We start from the raw sequence: 23,622 nt of genomic DNA, 5'->3' as shown, positions 1-23,622 counted from the left end.
ACCAGCCCTGGTACACTGTTCTTCTACAGTGTTCATCTCTACCACAGAGCTAAAGGACATAGATATGGCTTGAATTTTGGAGAGTGGGGGTGGTTTCAACATTTCTATAGGAGTTAATTTATTCTTGTCAGTATGTCAAAGCAATTCTAGTTTTAGCAGAAGTGTTGTAGGGGGCTATTTTATGCAAATAAATTAATTTGATATGATCTTGAACATGGGATAGGCTCCAGCACCCCACCGCAGCCCTGAGAGAGAAGCAGCTTAGAAAATGTGTGTGTGTGTGATCTTGAACATGAAGTGAACACTTACTGAAGGACAGTTTAGTTTGAGAAAATCAGAGGTGATGAATGTCTACATCGCTTTTGGTACAAAGCATGTACAAAGTATTAATTCATGAGCAATGCAAGGTAATACAATTTATGTATAGTGTATAGAGTATAGTGGTTTATAACATCACAAGTCAGGTCCTAAAAAAAATAAAAAATCCAGCTACTGCAACCATACAAAGATAACCCACTTGGCAATAGTCTGGAGTGTGTTTATGGCTAACCAACAACAACCGAGAAACAAGCTGACACTTTAGAAATACTTAAATCAAAAGAGGTTATATAAAGTACTGAGCAAAAATCAGAGACCACCCTTCATTTATTTAATTTCTAGTCAAAATAGCCATTTAGTACAACATACTTATTTTTCACAAGATATTTCTGAGAATAGATCATTTAAATGCATTAGAAAGGGAATGTGAAGGGAAATTAAATGAAAAACAATGTTATTTTAAAAAGTTATTTAAGGATTAAAAGGACTCCTAACAACCAAAACTACCAAAACACTCATAATTCAGATAAACAGCTTTCATCTTTGATAGAAAAGACAAATCAAGCCCCACGCATCCTTTAGATCTGAAAAAATCTGCAGTCCATCCTTTCATACTAAAGTGTTTTACACTTTTTCCCTAATGCTGAATAAAGAACACCTTGGACTTAATGGCTGTTTTGACTCTTGGCATTTGCACAGCATTGTAGTTAACCAGTTACCTTTTTTTGTCATTTAGTTCATTTGTTTAGTTGGTTACTGGTGAATTTTATCACATAACTGCAGCACTCGTTCCACTGTGTATTTACCACTCCACTGATCTCTGTGCTGCTGTTGTGTGTCTAATGGTCCAGCATTATTTTAAACTTGTTTTGTATACGGGTTCAGATCTTACAAAGGACGAGGCCAAGGGGGGGGGGGTCGAAAGTGACATGAAAGCCAATCAATATTTCATTCTCCTCCTTCACTCTGATGACTTTGCTTTTGGATGTCCTTTCATGTGAAGAGAAGAGAGCTTTTGTTCAGATGGAGAGCACACACAAAATAGAGCCTAGTGAATGACATCCAACCACTCTGCCCAGGAATGAAGTGAGAGCTGGTGTGAATGGTTGTGCCCCTTGATCATCAAAAGAGCAGTATCAGCACCTTTGTCCCCTTGGAGCGGCCTGAGCTTTAAATAAAACAGAGCAGGCTTTCCACAGCTCTGATTCACAGCTTAGAGAGACAGAAGATGGAGCGGAGTTGCATTGTCATCTCTGAAAGTTTTATGAGATTATTCTGTTTCCGTAGCTCTTCTTGGCCTCTGTTGACAACTTTTTATCTCTATAACTTCTAGTTGTCTAAAATATGTTCACTGAGCAGTTTTTTTTGTTCTCTTTTTTCTTGTCCTTGATGGTCCAGTGCATCTTGCCTGGCTTTAAATAACCTATAAGTTTGTTAGTGCCATCTGAAGTTTCCTCATTAACAGTATGTTCTTTTGTCACTGAATTCCATGAATCATTCCACAGATCTACAACAGCCATCTCCTAAATAAAGAATCATATTTTATTCATTAATGGTTTAAAAGCACTTGAGCAGCCCAACACGGGACACAGAAATTTAGAGCATGCCTTTTTAAAAGCGTAAGAAGAGTAAAGTCCATTATGTGCAGTATAACTAAACAATTAGCATTTCTATTCTATACTTATGGGAGAACTTGCTAAAGTGAACTCACATTACTGCAGGAATGTCGTGTGTGAATGTCCACTGTGGATTTATTTTCCCTCCACTGTATATTACTCAGCTTCTCCACACCATTTCTGTCTCATTGTAACATCTGGATTTATAAGGAATAACCATCAGTAAGCATTCAGCTGCCACTGCAGCAGAAAGTCCCTTTAAGGCATTGCCAATCATGGAGGGATTATGGGCTGAGAGAGCAGAGCTCAGGGGAATGAGAACAGACAGCCCTTGGTAAAAGCAGGGGGAACTCTGGGCCAGATGTACGCATGAGCAGGTCCTCAGCGCAGACTGTGCCTTGATATGACTGCAATATGTGCTCGCAATGAGCAAATAACATTTGATTTACTAAGACTGCGCATTTTGCTCCCCGTCTTCTCACACACACACTCACATCTGGGGCTGTGACAAATGGTGTTAAATGCAAGCAGAGATCTGCGAGATGCCATAACTTTCTTTCGCTGTTTATCGGCTTCATTTCACAGATAAAGTCCCAGTCAATGAATGCATATGGCAGGGCATATTTATATAGTCTTATATTCTTTCACTCCACTGTACTTTTAATTAAAATTTTGCATTTGCATTTGCATAGCAACTAGAAGCAGAACACAAAGGTGTTTGAGGTGATTCAATTAGCTTATATTTACTAATTTTATTTAAATTACTTAGTAAGAGTTTTTGATTGGCTATTTAGGCCTTTAGACTTTTAATCATCACATTAAATTTAAAGTAAGTCTAGATCACTAATCAGTAGTCATAAATCCAGTTTGTATTTACTATTTATATTGTGCATGCTAGTTAAACACTACACAAGCAATAATAAAATAAATTAATTAAACAGGCAAAGGTCAAGATAAGGACATGCTTTTTTGTCTTTTTTTGGCCTAGATATTTATAAGAACAGAATGTGTTTTTATATTTTTCAACCATTTTAATGATCCAAAGGTTTTGTAAAGACCTAATGTCCTTTCCAATAAACAGTTAAATGGAAAAAAGTCATAACACATATGTTAAGATATAAACTACTATTCACAAAGACGTTTGAGGAAAAAAAAAATAGTAAAATATATAAATAGTCAAAAACACGTTTGTTATAAAAATAATTTTAAGTGTGATGGAAATGTTGGAATGCTGCATCTTCATTGGCTGTGTCTGCTCTCAACAAACAAGCAAATTTACACATGGCTTTGAAAGACCGAGAAAACCGGCCACCACGAGTTACACCGCCTTTAGTAAATAGAGTGGCACATTTTATCTGCTTCACTTCTAGTTCCATCTCCTCCTATGTTTTGCACAGCCGTCCCTCAAATACAGATACAACACTTTCATATATGACACGTGGACAGAATACGCCTGAAACGGATACAATAGCTTAGTACATTGGACCATGTGTGTTCAGGCATAAAGTAGACAGTGTTGGATTGGCATAAAGTGGCTCTAACAAAACTCCCCAAAACAGTCCCAGTGCTACACCACTCAAACACACTTTCCATCAGCCCAGGAAGGACATGACCAGATCCCGGCCTGTCACAGGTGTCCCCTTACCCCTATTACTTCAATCGGCAGCCATGATAAGGGGAAATGAAAACAAATTTCTGCCTAATTAGCTACAAAACAAACAGCCCCTCCTTGGGTGGATTGGGAGGGTGAGGTGATGGATCCATTTGGGCGCGGTGCAGCATCTGTGCACATCCGTCCCAGTTATAGCCCATCTGCCGCGATGGGAGTCGTCGCCTGCCGACCGCCCGAGGGGAAATTAGCTGTCTTGTCAGGAGCGCTTATCGGAACATCTGCACACCCAGGAAGTGCCACATGTTTCGCAGGGGCAGGTACATACAGCCCTTCCTCACCCACACAAATCCTTACAACTAGCAAGGTCTTCCAAAGGTGCTTCATGAGAGGAAAGCAGTAGCTCATATTTGGATGGATGTATGGTGCAGTGCACTGCGGCCTTGTTGCAAATTCTGAGAGCAGAAAGAATCTAAGCCTGCAACATATTGTGTATGTAAGGATGAGGATGTAATCAGTCCAAGATGCAGCTCCTCTGCAGTCTTATCAGGTACACCAAGAGTATCATGGATGTTTATTGTAGTCGTCCTATCTTAGAAGATTCTTAGAAGAGCTGAAAGAGTCAGCGTTGACACTGCAGGCTGTAGCATAACTGCAGTGTTATGTTTATTGCATGTCACCCTCTACAAAATGATTCTGATGAAATCTTGACCAAATTCTGTGGGAGACTGCGCGACTCCATTTATGTTCATGTGCGCAAGATTATATGAGAAACGTTCTCCAACAATAGGCTGACTGCTTGGACATTCTGCATCCATCAGCAATGCTTACTTGTAAATGGTCCTCTTGTTGCGTGTCCCATGCTGTTGTCCTATTGGTGACTATTTCCATAATCGATTAGTTGAGAACTGAAAGCCTGCAGCTGTTAATTTTGCAAAAATGTTTTCATATTTTCTAAAAAGGTACCTTTTGATAAAAGCCACATCAGATTTTCTGCATTGCTTCTGAAATTTCTATTCTTCAAATAAAGGAACAACTCAAACTTGTCTTACATGTAAGTCCAAGATGCTGTTCTGTATTTCTCCTCTAACGATAAAAGCAAAATAAATAAATGAACTTTGAGATTACAGATCACACAGTAACAGTCTAGTCATCAGTTGTGTATGAAAAACTAAAGCGGCTCATCACCCAGAAAATGCCAATAATTATGCACGTGACGTTGGCAATTTTAAGTATATTTACATTTTCATCAATAATTCAAACACAGAAGAGTTATATAAAAAAAAAAATCAATGGAATAAAGCTGTTTTTCTGAGGAATGGAGGGTGAACCCCAAAACGTAAAGCATAAAAAAAACATAACATGTGAGTTAGTCTGTGTGCATTAGCATACAAGCAACCCTGATAACTGCGTAGTTTAGAGGAGCAGTTCAGACCAGGTTTCAAAACAGCTGATTCTGTTTAGCAAAAAAAAAAACTGTGCTTCTTAGCTAAATAGAATCAGCTTTCAAAAAAAAAAAAAAGCAAACCGTGATGCTGTGTTTTGACTTTGGCTTTAATAAGATTTTAGTATTTCACCATGTCGAGTTTCTGCAGTGGATTTTCTCTTGTACTCACGCCTGATGGTCATGCTGTCCACTGAGCTCGGTTTTACATCACACAGGAAACTAACATTTTAGATGATGCTGAAGTGAAGTGTTTTCATAGTTTTTGGGTTTTTTTGGTTTGTGTAAGACAGAAAACCTTATTCTGCTGTCCTCTGATTGTGTATGTATATTTATCTGTGTGTGAGAGACAACTGGACTGCTTTTTAACGGTCAAATAAAGTAAAAACTAAAAGTTCTGATTCAGTATGAAAATTAGTATGATTATCACAGAAAAGGAAATCAAAACTGGATAAATTGCTGCTGTCAATGATTTTAATGGTGGAAATGTTAAGTACAAGCATCAGTGAATTTATACAATTTGGAAGCTGTGAATGTAAGGGTTACTGACTCTAGAGATTATGGAGAAAATAACTATTAGCTAATTATATGTTGATTTAATCACCAGCTATAACTGTGACATCTAGAAGTTAAAGGAGCAATATGTAATATTTATTGTACTAAATCATAAAACGACTATGATGTCGTACATAGTCAGCCATGCATATAGCCAACACTGACAGAGGTTTAAAAAAAAATCCACAAGCTGGTTTATAAATTGCAAACATTAAAAACATTGTAAACATATATATTAGCTGATCAACATAGTGTAGGACTTGTGGCATGCTATTGTTAAAGTTTAACACCACGCTCATTTATGTCTGTTCAGTGTCTTCAACTTGGCAACCTGCGTGAGCTTAGAGTCAGGGAAGACAGATCGGGAGCAGTTAACTCTGCAATATTTTGAATTTGGACTGCACTACCCATTTTAAATGCTTGCTGTCAGTATTAGATACTACTCCTTTAAATGTATACACTTCATTGTCCCAAAAAGCTTAGATATGTACCCCACTTGCAGCAGCAGAGCTCTCTCCATCAAGTGCTCTCATTCAGTTACCACTGGCATTCTCCATATAAATTCCAAATCTGATTTGGTATGCATACTGTTATGCAAAGGCATTCAGTGTAACCCAAGTCTATTTACCCAGCCCCTGGCTATTAAGGGCATCTGATCATGATGGAATTGAAAAGTAAAACAAAAAAAGCGGCATGGTCAGAGAGTCACCTCCTCAAGGCTTAAGGGCAGGCATGGAATCAGAGTGAGAGAACGAGAGAAAGCGACAGACAGAGGTCTGTGAAGAAGACAATAAACAGTCTCAAACAAATATCTTGTCCATGTCTCTCTCCAGGAGCCTGTCGTTATCTTTCTCTGCTATTGTTCAAGTAATTTGTGAGCAAATAAAAACAATTAAGTCCCCCCCCACGCTAGTCATTTGTACAGATTACTAAGGCTGTCATTGATCTTTTTCTAGCATTAAAAAAATGCACAGGTGAAAAAGCATCCTCTGTCTTCTGGTGTTTAATTCCATCCTCTGCAAGTACAAAAATCTATGCATTTGTATATTCCTGTTCAGAGCTCGTGTTTGTAGCCTCCTATTTGGACGTTTGCCATTAGTGATATATCCAGCAGTAAAGTGGCTGATGTTGCATTCATGCGCATTCAGCCGGGGGGTGGCCAGACTGTGGGAGTTTTCACTCAGCTGGGGCCGAGCTGTAAATATGAGCATTATACGATCCACCCAGAGCACTAGTAGTATCAACAACACAGCTAGCATCATCACGCCCCTCTCTAACACTGTAATAAACTCCCACCAGCAGGCCTATCCATAAAACACTGTATGCCTGATGTACACTGCCCCGTCTGGTGCCATATATCTAAATATACTTTATCTGGCATCTGTTGTTGGAACGTGTATAAAGCCAGGTAAGAAAGGTAAAAAAAAAGTCCACAAAGAACACAGTAGGAGAGTCAATGTGCAGAACGAGTCCAGCATTAAAAACAGTCAGTGTTCACTTTTTTGGTAAATAACGCAGCTCCCTTGATTGTTCTCATCACATTCATTCTTTTGAATGGGCTAACACAATGCTCTCATGTTTCTGTGACTAACAATAGTGTCTGATTAGCTATAAGCTGGCATGGTGGCATGCCTTTCCTATGCAAGTTGGGCCAGGTATGACGAATAGGAGCTTCATATGAGCTGCTACATTGTCTTCCCAAGTCTCTAGGAACACTGCAGCCAGTTCAATTTAAAACTTTTTCAAATTTCTGGTTAAGATGTAATGTCAATCAGAGTAGTTTGATGTGAAATGTTCCGTTTTAGAGAACCCAACTAAATTAGAATTGTTCACGGTAGTGGCTTCTAAAGAGCTCCCTCACAGAAATTGTATGAATTGATAAATATTCAATTAAATGGTTATTAATACACTGCCTGAGGTCTGAGACATTGTCTTAGCATTGTTTTGGGATAAAGCTTTGGCCTAAAATGGATTTTAATCCATTTCTGGTGGAAAGGTATGTGCAGTATGTTCTGAGGCCATGTTTGTGCCTTGTACTTTATGAACCCTGGTTCCTATGTAAAGAACAGCAAAGAAATCTGAGACCGTAAGCTTTTCTACAATTAACTATTTCACTTTAAACCACTCAGAATAGCTTTATATTCCAACTACTGAATTTTGCAGATAAAAAAAAAAAACGGGTTGAATTCCCCTTTAAGCACTGTATTACAGCGTAAAAAAGAGACTGATGAAAAAAGAGTTGCTGCCATCAAATATGCACAGTACTCAACACTAGAGTGCCTCAGTTAGATTTGAAGATCTGTAATGAAACTGTCTTTGAAGGTAAGGTTATATAAAATTAATATCAGCAGATGTATTCAGAAAATTAGGCCCTAATTAATCACAGCATGAAAAGAGGTATAACTGAAATGAAAATTTACGATGGCGTGGAAGATGGAAAGCATTACATTGATCAAAATGTATGCTTTTTTCTATCAATCTGAAAGCATTTTAATAATTTTAGTACTTCACTTCTATCTTCTTACCTAATGGCCGTACTTCTTCAAAGAGCTTTTATCCCCAAGAACCTGTAACATTTGGGTAGATGAAAGCCTCGCGAGCTGACCCCAGACAGTTCTCTCTTATGAGACAGTTAACATGAACCACAGGACAATAACAGCCTTATCACTTTTGTACTCATGGCAAATTAATGACCTTTGATCTGACTTGTGCCTCCAGACAAAAGACCATTAATAAAACATTAACGTTATTCCTCAAAGAATGTGAACTTTGGGGGTAAAAGATGTAACTATGTGCCTACTGAAGCATGCTTTCGTCATAGACACCAACAGCTCTCGCTCACTTTAACATGCCTGTACAAAGCTTCTGGCATTGAGATTTAATTATCTAGATTGATTTTTGTTCCTTTTTTCTCAAGTGCAGTTTTCGTATACAGTGTGTGTGTGTGTGTGTGTGTATCAAGTTGAAGAGTTGCGGTTTAATTAATCACATGCAGATCGAGAGAAAAGGGGAGTTTTCTAATCACAAATATAGGAACTAATTAAGATAATTCTGCCTGGATTAAAGGCTCATTGATTTATTTAGATGAATACTGCTTTTGTTTTCTTTCGTTCTCATTAGTGGATTAAATGATCCATCTCAGTTGTTTTCCTTTTCAATTCCATCTTAATTTCCCACTCATTACAAATGTATCTGAATGCCACCTTTGGGCAATGTTTTGGAAAGCTGTGATCCTTATTAATATTTTAAATAATCCTTTCTTATCCACATATTGATACACAGATCAACTTTCATTACAGCTCTGATCAGGAATTGGCAGAAATGGCCTCAAGGCAACAACAAGGTTGGCTACTAACCAAGAGCACAGTAATGTCACAGATCACTAGGGCTGCAACTAACAATTACTTTTATAATCAGTTAATCTGTTGACTTTTTATATTAATGACTAAATTGAACAAGCATATTCCTGTTTAAGTAGAAATCAATTTAGATCCATCATCCCAAATATCAAATTGCTTTTGTATGATTAAATACAATAAATCAGACTTAAATACTTTATTCTCCAAACAGATAATAAGTATAAAATCCATAAAAATTCATTTGTCATTTACTAGCTATTTTTATTTTTGAGCTTTCACCTGTTTAACTGGTCATGTTTTCTTTATTGTAGCATACGTAGTCATTCTGTCTCCTACTGTCATCATTTATATGATTCTTAATGGAACAACTGACATCATTAACTAAAGGTTTCTGCAGTAAACGTATTTATAAAATAAATATTACTGATTATGGCTGGCATGAACAACTGTGAAATTTGCTGATTGGCTGTCCTTTATTGCACCTCATTCAAAAAGCAATGTGGACTGAAACGTTTATCTTTATACCTTCAGTTTGATGGGCAGGGCTAAACTGCTGGAGACAGAACAGATGGACATTAAAAACAGTTGTTGTTTTTGCAGCTCAATTTCCATAAATGGACAGTTTGGACTGGGAAATGAATTGTATGTTTTGAAACTTTAGCAATATTTACATACTTAATATTTACAGTTTCTTGAGTATGGTCTTGGGTGCCTCTCAAGTTGCCATGATTGGCTTTAACAGATCAAAGTATCATATGGAGAGCAATTAGTTCAGGCTCCAAGCACTCACTCTTTCCTGCAGTATACTACAGTGTCACCAATTCAGTACAATTTTATTTCACTTCACACATTCACCTCTTTTCTTAGCTGTTGCAGCTTCCTATCTGACAGTTTTTCCTGGTGGAAATCTTGTAATGCCACAAAAAAGATCTCTCTCTCATTAAAATTAACATAGCGCAGTAATAAGTTCCCTAGCTGCACACCAGTGTCAGGATCATTGTGCTAATCTCCTCCCTGTGTTCTCTCTTGTGTATAGGGGAACACCACTGACAGGGTGAAGCAGGTTCAAACTGCACAGGAGCAGCTACGAGTGACATTTGCTCTCTAATGTTGGCTGTTTGTTTACCAGAGAGTTAGGCTGGGGTTAATGGCTTATCACTACTTGTTCAAGAACAAATAATTTCATTATTTAATACTTGACTGTGACAAGGATTCAGCTAATTTGCAACTTGTTGTTTTCTGAAAGATGTCGTGAAGGGAATAAACAACCATAGAGGGGCTTTTGTACTGCTGTAAAGTTGCCTTTATAATTGATGGGTGGAGTTCTGTGTATTTGTCAGTTTTTAGTCTCCGTTGATTTCACTTCATCTGAGCAGTTTTTCCCAGAAGCATCACTTTGCAAAGAGCATGGAGGATCAAATATAGATGTCAATCAGATGTTTCTCACAATCATCATATCTGAGTTAAAGTTTCAGACTGTGATTCCGACCTGGTGACCCACATTTAAAATCTAAAAGTGGGCTGGACAATGATCTATAACCAATAACCAAATAAATAAATAAATAAATAAATAAATAAAAATAAATAAATAAATGAAAATCCATGTTTGAAGTTCAGACTGATTTATTTACACAGGCCTTCATTTATTAGCGTTAAGGGATAAGCAAGTTGCTGTGCGCACTTGGGGCTTCTACAAGGAATTGGCTTTGAGAAGAATGTTATTTTATGTTTAATGGATTTAAATGTTTAATTAAATAAAATAACTAAATATCTTAAATGGGAGAGTTGCTTTCAACTGCCATTGTATGTTAATGGCTGTTGGTAACACTATTTGAAGGGTACCTACACATGGACCTCATCACACATGTATAAGCATTAATGTAAAATAATGTAGAAGTGGAATACGAGTGGAATAAGTGGTTACAAGTGGCTTATGTGAGTATTCGGAGGACATAGTTCTGACATAAGGATGTTTAAATTAAAGTGACATTTGTTCCATTTCTAACAGTGTTATGAAGCATTGTTGTAATTATTTAAACTTATAAGCCTAGTTTAGATCACCATATCAGTTACATGGACGATTTTGATGTTCTGAATCTCAAGTAGTAACATTCACACATTTTTCTGTATATTTTCTGCACAACTAAAGTTTGAAGGCATCTTTCATTGAACTGATACTGTGAACATAAGTTTTTTCATAACAGCCTTATAAATGGAACAACTATCCCTCACATCAGTGTCATTTTTATTATATTTTTCAATGTTGATCTGTTTAGATTGGTATCTTCTATTTTTAATGAAATCCAATCTTTTAATAGCACATCTTCATACCACAAGAAATATGGAGTCTTCACTGACGTGACCCAAGCGCTGAGATTAATTTTAGCCTATATCTGTTGCATAATCCTATTGTTCCATGCTAATTTGTCCTGCCCCTCTCTTTCCGTAGTCCTCGTGCTCCTGATCCTGACCCTAAAGCGCCACAGAAAGGGCCAGCGCATGTCTGAGGATGAGGAGGACATGCGCGACAACGTCATCAAGTACAACGATGAAGGCGGGGGAGAGCAGGACACCCAGGCTTACGACATGAGCGCCTTACGAAGCCTCTATGACTTTCCTGAGGTGAAAAACTCAGAATCTGGCACCGACCTGCGCTCCTTGCCTCAGTGGATTCAGAACCGGGTGACGGGGGACGGAGGGGCAGCCGACTTCTCCCTCTTCAAAGGCTACATCCGCAAGAAGGTGGAACAAGCGGACGCTGACCTGTCGGTGCCACCATATGACTCATTCCAGACGTACGCCTTTGAGGGCAGCAGCTCACCAGCGCTGTCGCTCAGCTCCATCCGCACACTGTCCACCACCTCAGAGCAGGACTTCTCCTACCTCAGTGATTGGGGGCCACGCTTTAGGCAGCTGGCAGGTTACTATGCCCAAGGACAGCCTGAGGAGGAGGGGTCCTAGCACTGCCCTTCATCCTATGCTATGTTCTCACTAAAGATGACTCTTTGCCCCATAGCCCCAGTCCTGTCCTGGAACTGCCACTAACTACCAGTGTCCTCCACCAGTGCTCTCCTAAGAAAATCCTTGGAACCCAGTCAGATGTTAGGGTCCTAATACCATCCCCTGGGCCCTGTAAAAGCCACAAAGGGCTTGCCTGTTGAAGTTCATGACAAAAGGTGGCAGAGTAGCAAGGAATGAACAGGCAGCAGCTGCGGAGTTGGGCAAAGCTCCAGTAAGCGGGCACCTGTCAGAGCGGTACAGGACAGCCAGGCCGTGCCATATGCACAACAGTCATTGTTTCCTTTCTAAACCGTTTTCTTTTTCCGTGCGTGTACTTTCCTCACTCCTTTGGTGGAGACAGACATAGACTAGTCACTCACCTGGACATGAAAAACAAGAGAACTGGGGAGTGTATTTTACCAAGCCAAGGCAAATGATCCCCAGAAAAAGACATGTATTTATTAACAAAAAATGAAGATATTTATGTATTTATTGATTTGTACTTATTTATTTATTTATTCATCCTGGTCAGAAGTACAGAACACAGGACTGGACTTATTTATAGAAGAATACTGAAGTGCACTGAATGAATGGGACATCTGAGGTTTGTTGCATTAAGAGACCAGTAAAAAATGCATTGAGAGAGACCTGGGCCACAGTAACGAAGAAAAAAAAATAAAAGAAAAAAACATTTGTATTTATTTTTTAGATATCCTTTTGTAAAATACAACCCAACCCTGGAAGAGGGAAGTAATGTGTGTAAGAGACTGAGCGAATGGGGAAAAAAATTGTGCCAATTCAGTCAGAAGATTGTTTTTTTTGTCCTGCCATACATTTCATGTATTGTGTTGCTTTTAACTTGATTATGCAAGTCACGCGTTGTGGGCAGTGAGATGTTTGTTGAATTTTGATTTTGAATCTGTATTTTAAAGGTAACATGAGAGGCAACAAGGTACAGGTAACAATGACAAAAGTTCTTCATCACAGGTTTCTGTCCAATGATGTTTTACATTTTTTCCTGTAACCTAATCCATGTTCATATTCCAAATTTGTGACCGTGTTGATTACATTCTAACTCTTTCAAAACCAGATGATTTGGTTTTATTGTATTTATTCCATGGTATTGGTTAAGGATGATGGGTGAGATTGATTGCTTGGGGCCTGGTTACACTGCACCAATCTGATCCAAGATTACATTTGTTCTGAATGAAATCTAACAACTGTTGCCTGAAAAGATATGCAGAGATACATGTGCTGTTTGCTCAGGCTGGAAGATGACTCCCAGCAATTCATTTATAATGGCACTAGTATACAGTATGCTATTCTCAGACGTACACACAGATCTCATGCAGAAGTAATCATGCCAATCAAAACAAAGATTTTCAGACATGCTGATTATTTCGGTTTGTCACTCCATGATGTCACCTGCCACTTGGAACTAGCTGTTCTTGAACTTATTGTTTTAACAAGCATCAGCTAGTTGAATGTGACAAAATATAATGGAACATGCTGGTCTTGAACATAGTGTTAAAGCAGTATGTACATTATACTTGATATCACCTTGAAGTTGCTATTTTAAAAGCATAACGTTTTAACATCTGTAAGACTGGAAGTAGACTGATTTGCCTTGTGCCCTCAGTATATCCAGGCCTTATAGTGTACACAGAAAAGGTTATCACCTACAACCAATACCAGAACTCATTCTAATGTCAACCCTAACCTTCCAATGTATGGATAAAATGTACAATTGAAACCAATAAATATTTAAGTTTTTTTTAGACAAATTCTTGACTTCATAGGCCACAAGGACCAACATCTACATTCAACAGAGTCATTGGTGTCCCATAATCTAATGTAGTTGTTGGCTGTAGTGTCTCTGGTTTACCCAACAGTGTACCACCAGATGTTTTAAATTTTACTTTCTCTCACTTTGCTCTAACTCACTTGTCATGACCATCTTTGATGGATGAGCTCCTTTGGCAGCTCGCACTGCATGTAAGCATTCGCTTCTAGTCTCTGCCAAGGCAAGGCAATTTTTGAGACACGTTTCAAACAAGGCCAACGCATGCGAGTGCAGGAAACGGGCCTAATTGAATCACAGACGCAGACACGAATGACCTCAAAACGCCATGTAGGACTTTTTTTTTCTTTTTAAATACATGAGTGTTCAGTCACCTAATACGAGAGGATGTGGTAACTGTGCTGAGGTACTGCAGTGGTCTTAAATGCATGTCCATTATTAAAAGCCAGGAAAGGAGATGAAGACTTGAAATGGCGTGTGCCTTGGCCACTGACAGTTGTCCATGAGAGATCGTTACGGTAATGGGGGGGAAAGGAGTCCCAGAGCCATAATGAAATCCTCATCAAGCAAATGTCACCGGAGAGGCAGGCAGTGACTAATGTGATGACGGAAGGGGACGACTATGTACTGCTTAAGGGCAGAGGGCATATGGGTCCGTTCGTGGTCACTCCATACTTCCCTCACATTAAAATGTCCTGCTTCAGTCGGGAACCCTCCGCTTTTCATTAACGGACTGCACTTGTTAATGTATTAATGTGTTGTAATAAATCACAGCCCCGGTTCCCTTTTATCCGCCAAGGGCAACCTGGGGACCTTTCGTCTTCATTTCTGCTACGACTGTGCTGGCGATGATTGACATTGCTCTTGGGCCCCTCGCTTCCTCTTACTTCCTTCTGTGGGTTGGACAGATCACTGAAATTGATTACACACTGGGAGAACCAGGACTGTTCGATGGAATACATCAGCATGAAAAGTGATATATTAACAGAACGAATATCATTATAACCTGAAAAGAACAGGCAAAGTTTATACACACGAATAAACACTTCTGTATTTATGATCAGCTACACTAAACGCAATCTGTTGCAGAAAATGAAATGGAATATTTACGTTGTTTATATGGGAATTGTTTGAGGTTCATCACCAACTTCTACCGCCAACTCTTGTATTCAGTAGCTTAATGAGGATCACTACAAGTCAATTAAAAGTCCATCTCAAAATACCTCCCAGACAAGCATCTAATTAATATTCAGAAAAAGAAGAGGCACATCGAAGTCAAACCATCATGACAAGGCAAGACATCAGCCACAGGAACTGCTGGTAATCATTTTCTGGTCTGTCAGCATTATCTCTATGCAGGCTACAGTTGTCTTATGCTAAGAAATGCAGGCTCTAAGCTGCCAAAGCTTCACACTTTAATGGCTCCTTACATTAAAGACTTTTTGAGCCCTGGCTGCACAGTGACAATGACAATGCACACACCATAATTAACAGGGGAGAAATCCACTTTGCCCTGAAACCAAGGATCAAAGGAGCCAATTTGCACCTGGGCTTTCTAAAGTCATGCAAGCCTGGAGGTGCCATGCACATGGTATAGCTAACAGCAGCGCAAATGGGACGTTCACACTGGGACTCGTACTGCTGGGGAACCCAGTCACATCTTTATTGGACTCCTTAAATTATTATTCATGCAATTTTAGACCCATTATTCAAGGGTAGCTTTGATAATATAATAATACACTTCGACCATTAGGATTACTATTAGGCCCTATTTACACTTGGCATTAAAATATGGAACTTGATGTCAGATGCTGGACAAACGTTATTTGTAGGCATCCTAATGTGTTTCAAACAGGCTTACAAATGTACAGCTGAAAAGCCACCTGCAGTCTATGCAGGACAGTACACCATTCCCTCTCTAAGGCCCGACGTCAAGGACTCATTTAATGCGGTAATGCCCCACCGACCAACCATCATGCCTTATCAAATCCACTATCATGTATGCAAAGGCTGCATCAATTAACACAGGAGTATTTGCAGGCATCACTTTATATTGGCTGCATTTTTGGAGTGTGCAGTTCGTTGTAGGGAGATGAATTAGCAGACATTTCTTAACGTACAGACTTTGTGATGTGCTTCAAAATCTACCACAGATTTCTAGCGTCCCCCCCCCTTAGTTTTTGTTTCCTTTCCACTTAACCCCTGCCCAAGTTTTTCTTTGAACTGTGCTTCTTTTGTGGGTGCAATTTTGTGATCCAATTACCACCATGATTATATGTTAATGGAAAGTTTCTTTCACTGCAACTGTTGCGAAGTAACAGAACTTCAGCAAAATTCCTTTCTATATAATGAGAAATGTAGTTGATTAAAACATGGAAATTTAGAATGTGTCATTTATATCAAAAATTATTTTGTATGCAAGAAAAAGGCCACGTGTGTATGTATACATGTAAAGAATCGAGCTAATGTTAGTATGGCTGCTAATTCATTGTCATTTCCGACATGCCCAATTTGAATTAGCTACAACACAGACAATGGGTTTTCTTTTTCAGTATTTAAAGAAACAGCTGTATGTGTGGGCAGAGCATGGATAGGCCAATTTGAGACACAGCAATAGTCAGTAATCAAGTAAAGTATGCTATTTACATTTTTTGGCACTGAGCCCCTTATGGTCCTGCTTATCCTACAATGTGTCTGCGTTGGCCTGAATCATGCATGACCACCACCTCAATACAGATCACACTGCACAAATCAACTGGCTTCATTTCACAAATTCAATGTGCTGACTTGCTTTGTCTCACTGCACATATCATAGCCTATTGGTTGCCAAAAATCCACGTTAATGGAGCGTTTCTCAGTATCTGCATGTGCTTATCCACTTCGCTCAGTCTGAAAGCCCCGCGTAACTGACAGCTGTGCTGCTGCAGACAAACCATAGGCTAATCGAGACATGAAATGCTGAGTTTCCTTCGCTACGCTTTAACTGAGACGTGGGCGGGGTTGGGGGTCGAGCCATGTGGAGTTGCCGGTAATCTGCGATGGAAACAACAAACAGCTGGAATTGTCTTCACCCCCCGCCACGTCCAAGTGAAGTGTAGTATTTCCCCCATGCTGGGCTTATTTCACACTTCACCATGTTCTCCATCAGCACCACTATAAACAGATAAAAAACAAAAAGCAAAAGCAAAACAAAAAGAAAAAAAAGAAAAAAAAAAAGGGTCCTGCCGGAGACCATGCGCTTTTGTGATGCTGCATTTTTAAATGCAACTTCAAAGACATTTAGGTGAACATGACATACACAAGATAAAAGGATCTTCTTGTGTGATTTAATTGATAATTAAGAGGAAAGAAAAACATTTCAAAAGGTCTTAAAGGGATGTAATCAGTCTGATCAATGTTAAGCAAACTGCAATTAATTTGTTTATTACGGCTGTTATGGAAATAAAAAGTCTAAAGTGTTTTGTTTTGGGAATCATAATCCAATATTTGGGATTAACTATGGTCTTATTCTTTGCATAGTAAAGACCATAATAGACACTTCTAAATGGCTTATTCACTGTGTATTAAGTTTTATTCATTATGACCTGTATTAGTGCATAGCTGGTGGTCTGTTATGTAAAATCACTGATAACATTATTATTAGGTGTGACAGTGCACTTTAAGACCTTGGTATATAAATTACAGAGAATGAGAATCATCTAAACTCATCACTTGATCTCTAAAAGCCTTAGTAGTATTATGTGACAGTAGAGATATTTTAGAGATATGAGTTTAATAAGTCACTGATACTGGGTTCTGTATCACTCAAAATTTATGTTTTTAAAAAGGTACAAATTCATCACAAGTTTAACAATTATTAGTACTATGACTGCCAAAAAGATTGAATACTTCTCTAATTTGTCAGTACTGTGTTCCATACAGGAGCTAAATTGGCTATAACGGCACATCAGAAAACATTGTGTTTATTAAACTCATTGTTGATTAGCAATAAACTTGATGTCATCTGAAGCCCAAAGCAATCAAATGCTGCTGATTACTTACTAATAAGATGTGAATGTAGATAATCCATGCTAAATAATTTACATAGTCTTAAAGTGCATGTTGTGCATTTTTACATTTAATAATGAAATTTACATTTTTACATTGTATGTACTAAAACAGTTCATAACAACTAAAGCTCAGTGCATAGTGAATAATCTATTTGCTAAGTGTATAATTTGGACCTTATTGAACAATTAACAAGACCTTAATTAACCTCCAATATGTGGTCTTTAAGACAGTGAGATCACATTTTAAACTCCACATTATGAACATTTTCTATATTATACTGCTTCCAAAACACTTTTTTCCAGTCTATTAATCCTCATTTCCCAGATGTAATTCTCTTTCAATACCACATCTGGCAGGAAGGAAGCTGCAGACATGTCCTCTTTGAGAGGCTCTGAATGTTTTATCCCTACAGTGCTGCCAGTGTCTCAGCACACTTGGAGGAGAGTACTAAGCTGTGTGGATTATGTGGATGCCGAAATCCCTGCCTGTGTCTGTGTGTGTGTGTGTTCCTTTTCTGGACTTATTGCTTAGATTCTCTCTGAGCTGCAGTGAACACCTCTGTGGGGTCCCAGTATTTTCCCTTTTAATGAGTTTTCTTTAAAAACTAGAAGTACAATTTGCATACCAGACATCCTGACTTGCAGCACTATGGAAATTAACTGCACTGATTTACACAGCAAATCATTTAATATGAATACATCAGACAATGTGATTTCCCCCAGAATGTCAACATGCTTTATTAGATACAGCAAAAAAGTGAGTTTTAAGGAATATTCCAGCAGTTTTCTACCCAGTTTCCCTCTGCTTCATTTGAAGCATACTGTTTACTACCACAAACAATAATTTCAATGTGATTTCCTATACCCAGAAAAGAAATTAAAACCTGCTGACTTGAAAAAGTCAGAAATAAGAAAGTACAGAATATGAATTCAGCTACAACTGTTGCACTGATAACAATACAGGTCTTAGGAAGAACAAATGCCCTAAAGTTTTATCACATTTCAAAAACTGTAACCACAGTAAAAAGCAATTCCAGTTGCTTTGGTTGTCCATTTATTTTTTTTTGCGCCCATGGTGATCAGGCAGGAGTCTGTAAAAGGTTTGCCACTGTGATGGTAACATAACTCTCCCCTCTGGAAAATGAGTTCCTTCTCTGAACAAATTAATTTTACAGTTTAATTTTCAAATATCTGCACTGCTGATCCACCAACCAAATGATATCTGCTCTGTGGTGGCCCTGACCGTTTTAAATAAAAAATAAATAAATAAATAAAAAAATAAAAAGGGGTAAAAGAGGGCTAACAAATAAGCAGAGAATCAGATGGACTACAGTCTGTAATTGCAGAATTACACAGAATTACTACAAAGTGCACTGATATGTTAAGTGGAGCAGAAAATGGACAGCGAGTGCAGGTATATGGCAGAGATTTCTAATAAAGTGCTTAGTGAGTGTATATCACTTCATTATAGTCACAATCTTAGTGCTTTACACAAATTTAAGCAAAGCACAATTAGTCTATAAAAAACAAGCCACAATACTCCAAGGATATGCTACCCTAAATGAATGTGGTTTTAAATCTGGAACCACACCTATCAAGCCTGCATTCCTAACATCCTGTGCCGTGCGGAATTTAAGAACTGTATGAAAACGATTTTCCTCCAACTAGAGTTGTAAGTGACGCTAGGAGTTTGCAGCACGCCTGCTTCAGACAAGCAAAGTGGCTATAATGCTTCATCAGATCAGTAAAATATGCCAAAGCTAGGCTGTTGAGTTTTAATGTTATAAGCAAGGCCTTGTTGTCAATGCAGAACTTAACAGAAAGCCAGCATAAACTGAATAGGACCACAGAAACATGATCAAACGTTTTCCTAGTGAGCATGTAGGGTTCAAACTAGTTTAGAGAACAAGTTCAAGTTTTAGTTCCTTTCTGAAAACAGGGCAAATTATCAAAATTATTGTCCACGACTGTCATTCCCATCAGTTTGCCATATACAGTGCTGTAAAGAAATATTTGCCTCTCATCTGATTTTTTCTGTTTTGCCAATATGTCACATTTAAAATATTTAAGACAATCCAACTGATTTGAATATAATATAAAACCAACATGAGTAAACACAAAATGCAGCTTTTAAATGATCATTCCATTCAGTGATGATAAAGATTTATTCAATACCTATATCATCCATGTGAAAAAGTAACTACTTAGTCAAACGTGTGACGAGTCTTTTACATCACTGTTGAGGAATTTTGGCCCATCCTGTTTGCAAAATTGTCTTAATCCAGCTACACTGGAGGGTTTTAGAGTATGAACCGCTCATTTAAGGTCTCACTACAGAATCATATTGGCATCTGAGGCAGGACTTTGACTCAGCTTGTGAGTTCTTTATGGTAGTGGTTTGTGCTCTGTAACTCTCCCATGCATGCCATTTTTTTGCCCAGCCTATTTCTTATTGCGGAATTGTGTACATTGGCCTTAACGGAGACCAGTGAGGCCTGTAGTTCTTGAGATGTCCATCTGGGTTCTCCTGATGACATCCTAGATGAGCTGTCAACGTGCTTTTGACAGAATTTTAGTAGGCCAGCCACTCCTGGGACGTTTTTGCCATTTGTAGATAATGGCTCTAACTGTAGTTCTTCTGGAGTCCCAAAGCCTTAGCAATGGCTCTGTAACCCTTTCCAGACTGTTAGATGTCAAGTTTGTTTTGCATATGTATTTGAATTTCCTTAGAACATGTGCTGCCTTTTCAGACTTTCTTGCCTGTTTCACAAGTTCTGTTAAAGTGATATTTAGATTCAGCAGGTCTGGCAGTAAACATGCCTGGGTGTGGCTGGTGAAATTGAACCCAACAGTCAACTGAATATGGTAAATTGGTTGATTTAGTATCCAAGGGGTCAAAATTTTCTCACAGAGGGCCAGATAGGGCTGAACAGCATTTTTCTTTTAACAAATGAAATCATTTAAAACAGCATTGTGTGTTTACTTGGGTTATCTTTGTATACTGTTAAAAGTGGTTTGCTGATCTGAAACATTTACGTATAATAAATATGCAAAAAACAGAAGAAACTGGGGAGGGGCAAATTCTGGGGAGGGGCATTCTTGCGGCATTGTATGTTAACCTGTTCTCTTATCTAAAAGATAATCTGTTATTATGGATCTAAATAAGGAAGTATATTGACATCTTATTTTAATGGCAGCGATATGTTCTCACACAAATGTTTTATAGCCGATTTATTTTATAGCTGATTTATTTTAAAAGTACATGTAGCGTTACAAATGCCCCACACCCACATTCATCTAAAGCAGTGTTTTGGTAGCTCACCAGCACTACACAGTTTTATTAGGGAGGAGATATTGTTTTGATGAAAAATGGCATGAAGCACAAATCTTTGCAAAACCATCACAAACCACAACTAAAGGTTTCTTCAGTAGCCACTGAATCTGGCCATGATTAATAAGTGAGGCAATATATGACTGCAGACACAGCACCAATGCTTTTGCATGCAATTTTAGAATTAAATTTATAAGAGATGAGTATGTATCTTACCATTTAATATATTCTCACTCCTTTGACACTATCAGTGATATTAATGTGTTTTTGGTCATCACGAAATGCACCATTTCCACTAGCAAATTACACCGACCTGAGCCACAGCATATCACTTTATATTAAGAATGAAAGTAACACTGCTGTACTTTTATTACCACGAGACAGATTATGTGAATCAGAATTAGGCAATCAAATTGGAGGCTGTCATTTTTTTGTATTACCTGGCAACAAGCATGCACTGAGCTCAGTCCTCAACCATATTCAAAGATGGGCAGAGAAAATCATCCTTTTGACATAATGTCTGTCTGTACCAATCAACTGCACACATGTATAAAATCTGTATCTCTGCACTGGGTAGATTACAGCAAATTACAAGAGACTGAATCCATCATCTTCACAGAACTAGGAAAACTAGGGCATCTGCTTCTGACCGCTGGACAGGCGTTTGATGGAGGCATGAGAGTGAAACAAGTTTTCTATAAATGCTTTAGGTATATGTGCTGATATTTATGAACCTACAACACAAAGGTTTGCGTGACCTGTTCAAACTATGCCCTGTTGATTTTCAAAGTTAAATAAATTTTAAATATCATCTACAGAGAACACACCACTGCGCATTTTAATACACAATTACTGTTTATTTGCTGAATTTAAAATGCAGGGGGTGGGGCCTGGTCTAATGTTATTTGTTTTTTTCCCCCTCCTCAATACATTAAAGTCAGCAAATGAACTGCATATACTGAAAACAGTAAATATGTAACTGGACCGGGGCAAGTTGCTGAGTGTTTATACATTTGCAGAGGACTAGGTATAAAACTATTATAGATGAATAAAAACAATAAATAACTTGGCTAAATGTAGCAAAAATTTCAATGAGAATCAGCTTATTCCAGGGTTTAGCTTTTGGCTCTATATATTGACTAACATGTAAACATTGTTTCTTCAAATTCTGTATTTGAAAATTGGAGGGGTTTTTTTTAAGTTGTTTCTTGAAAGCTTCTTTAAAATTTCCAAATCACAACTCTGTTGAAGGCCCATAGCAGGCAGACAATTCGAAAGCATATGATATCATAAAGTCATAAAGTGAGGCGGCAAATTTAGGAACATTAAAACCCCATATTAAAAAATACATGCACTATACTGTCAAAAGTATTCGCTCGTCTGCCTTGACATGTATATGAACGAAGTGAGATCCCATTCTTAATCCATAGGGTTTAAAACGATGTTGGCCCACCCTTTGCAGCTATAACAGCTTCAACTCTTCTGGGAAGGCTTTCCCCAGGAGTTAGGAGTGTGTTTATGAGAATTTTTGACCATTCTTTCAGAAGCGCATTTGTGAGGTCAGAAACTGATGTGATTCGTTACTCCAGAGAACACGTCTCCACTGCTCTGAAGTCCAGTGGTGACGCTTTACACCACTGAATTCGACGCCTTGCATTGCACTTGATGATGTAAGGCTTGGATGCAGCTGCTCGGCCTTGGAAATTTATACCATGAAGCTCTCTACGCACTGTTCTTGGGCTAATCTGAAGGCCACATGAAGTTTGGAGGTCTTTAGCGATTGACTCTGCAGAAAGTTGGTGACCTCTGCGCACTATGCGCCTCAGCATCTGCTGACCCTGCTCTGTCATTTTACGTAGCCTACCACTTTGTGACTGAGTTGCTGTCGTTCCCAATTGCTTCCACTTTATAATACCACTGACAGTTGACTATGGAATATTTAGTAGTGAGGAAATTTCATGGCTGGACTTGTTGCACAAGTGGCGTCTTATCACGGTACCAGGCTGGAATTCACTGAGCTCCAGAGAGGGACACACACATACGTGTATATATATATATATAAGGAAGGTGTACCTGAAGTCACCACTCCTCTTTTTTTGTTTTGTTTTTAGCTACACTTGTGAATTTTTCTCTACGGCTTTCATATACAGTATTACGCACAAGTCAGAAATTTATTTTATCTGTGATTTATTTAATACCCAGTCAGAACAGCCATTATATTCGAGTTATTCATTTTTCAGCTCCACACAAAAGCACATCTAACATATTTAACAGTTTATACAGAAACTTCGACTATATTTATTTACATATTATTTTCAGTATTTACTTTATGCAACCTTTACCTTTATTACAGCTTCTAATCTTTTAAAGACACTTGCCTTACATTTTACACATAAAGGGATATATTTCCACACCTCCAAAGTTGTCTATGAAGAAGCAGGTTGCATTTAGTGCTTCTAATGATCAAATGAATGTTCCAATGTTTAGCACAAATTTTTGCCATTTTGTCCATTTCCTTTTTTCACACCTGACAGCTGCAC

At 38.3% G+C, this 23,622-nt stretch overlaps 1 protein-coding gene and 1 long non-coding RNA gene across 3 annotated transcripts in view; one reads left to right on the top strand and one right to left on the bottom strand.

The window, feature by feature from the left end:
- Positions 1-15,355, top strand: part of LOC108431838 (cadherin-22) — a 237,705-nt gene extending 222,350 nt beyond the window's left edge. For both annotated transcript variants that reach the window (XM_017705251.2, XM_017705252.2), the window contains exon 13: positions 11,351-15,355. In XM_017705251.2, coding sequence (XP_017560740.1) covers positions 11,351-11,862 — 512 coding nt within the window. In that variant the 3' untranslated portion in view covers positions 11,863-15,355. The remainder of the gene's footprint in view (positions 1-11,350) is intronic.
- Positions 1-23,622, bottom strand: part of LOC108431839 — a 205,182-nt gene that overhangs the window by 17,396 nt on the left and 164,164 nt on the right. The window lies entirely within an intron of this gene.

The sequence above is a fragment of the Pygocentrus nattereri genome, chromosome 26, assembly GCF_015220715.1.
Source record: "Pygocentrus nattereri isolate fPygNat1 chromosome 26, fPygNat1.pri, whole genome shotgun sequence".
Lineage (NCBI taxonomy): Eukaryota > Metazoa > Chordata > Actinopteri > Characiformes > Serrasalmidae > Pygocentrus > Pygocentrus nattereri.
The sequence above is the reverse complement of the archived record's forward strand: the minus strand, read 5'-3'. Positions and strand labels throughout refer to the sequence as shown.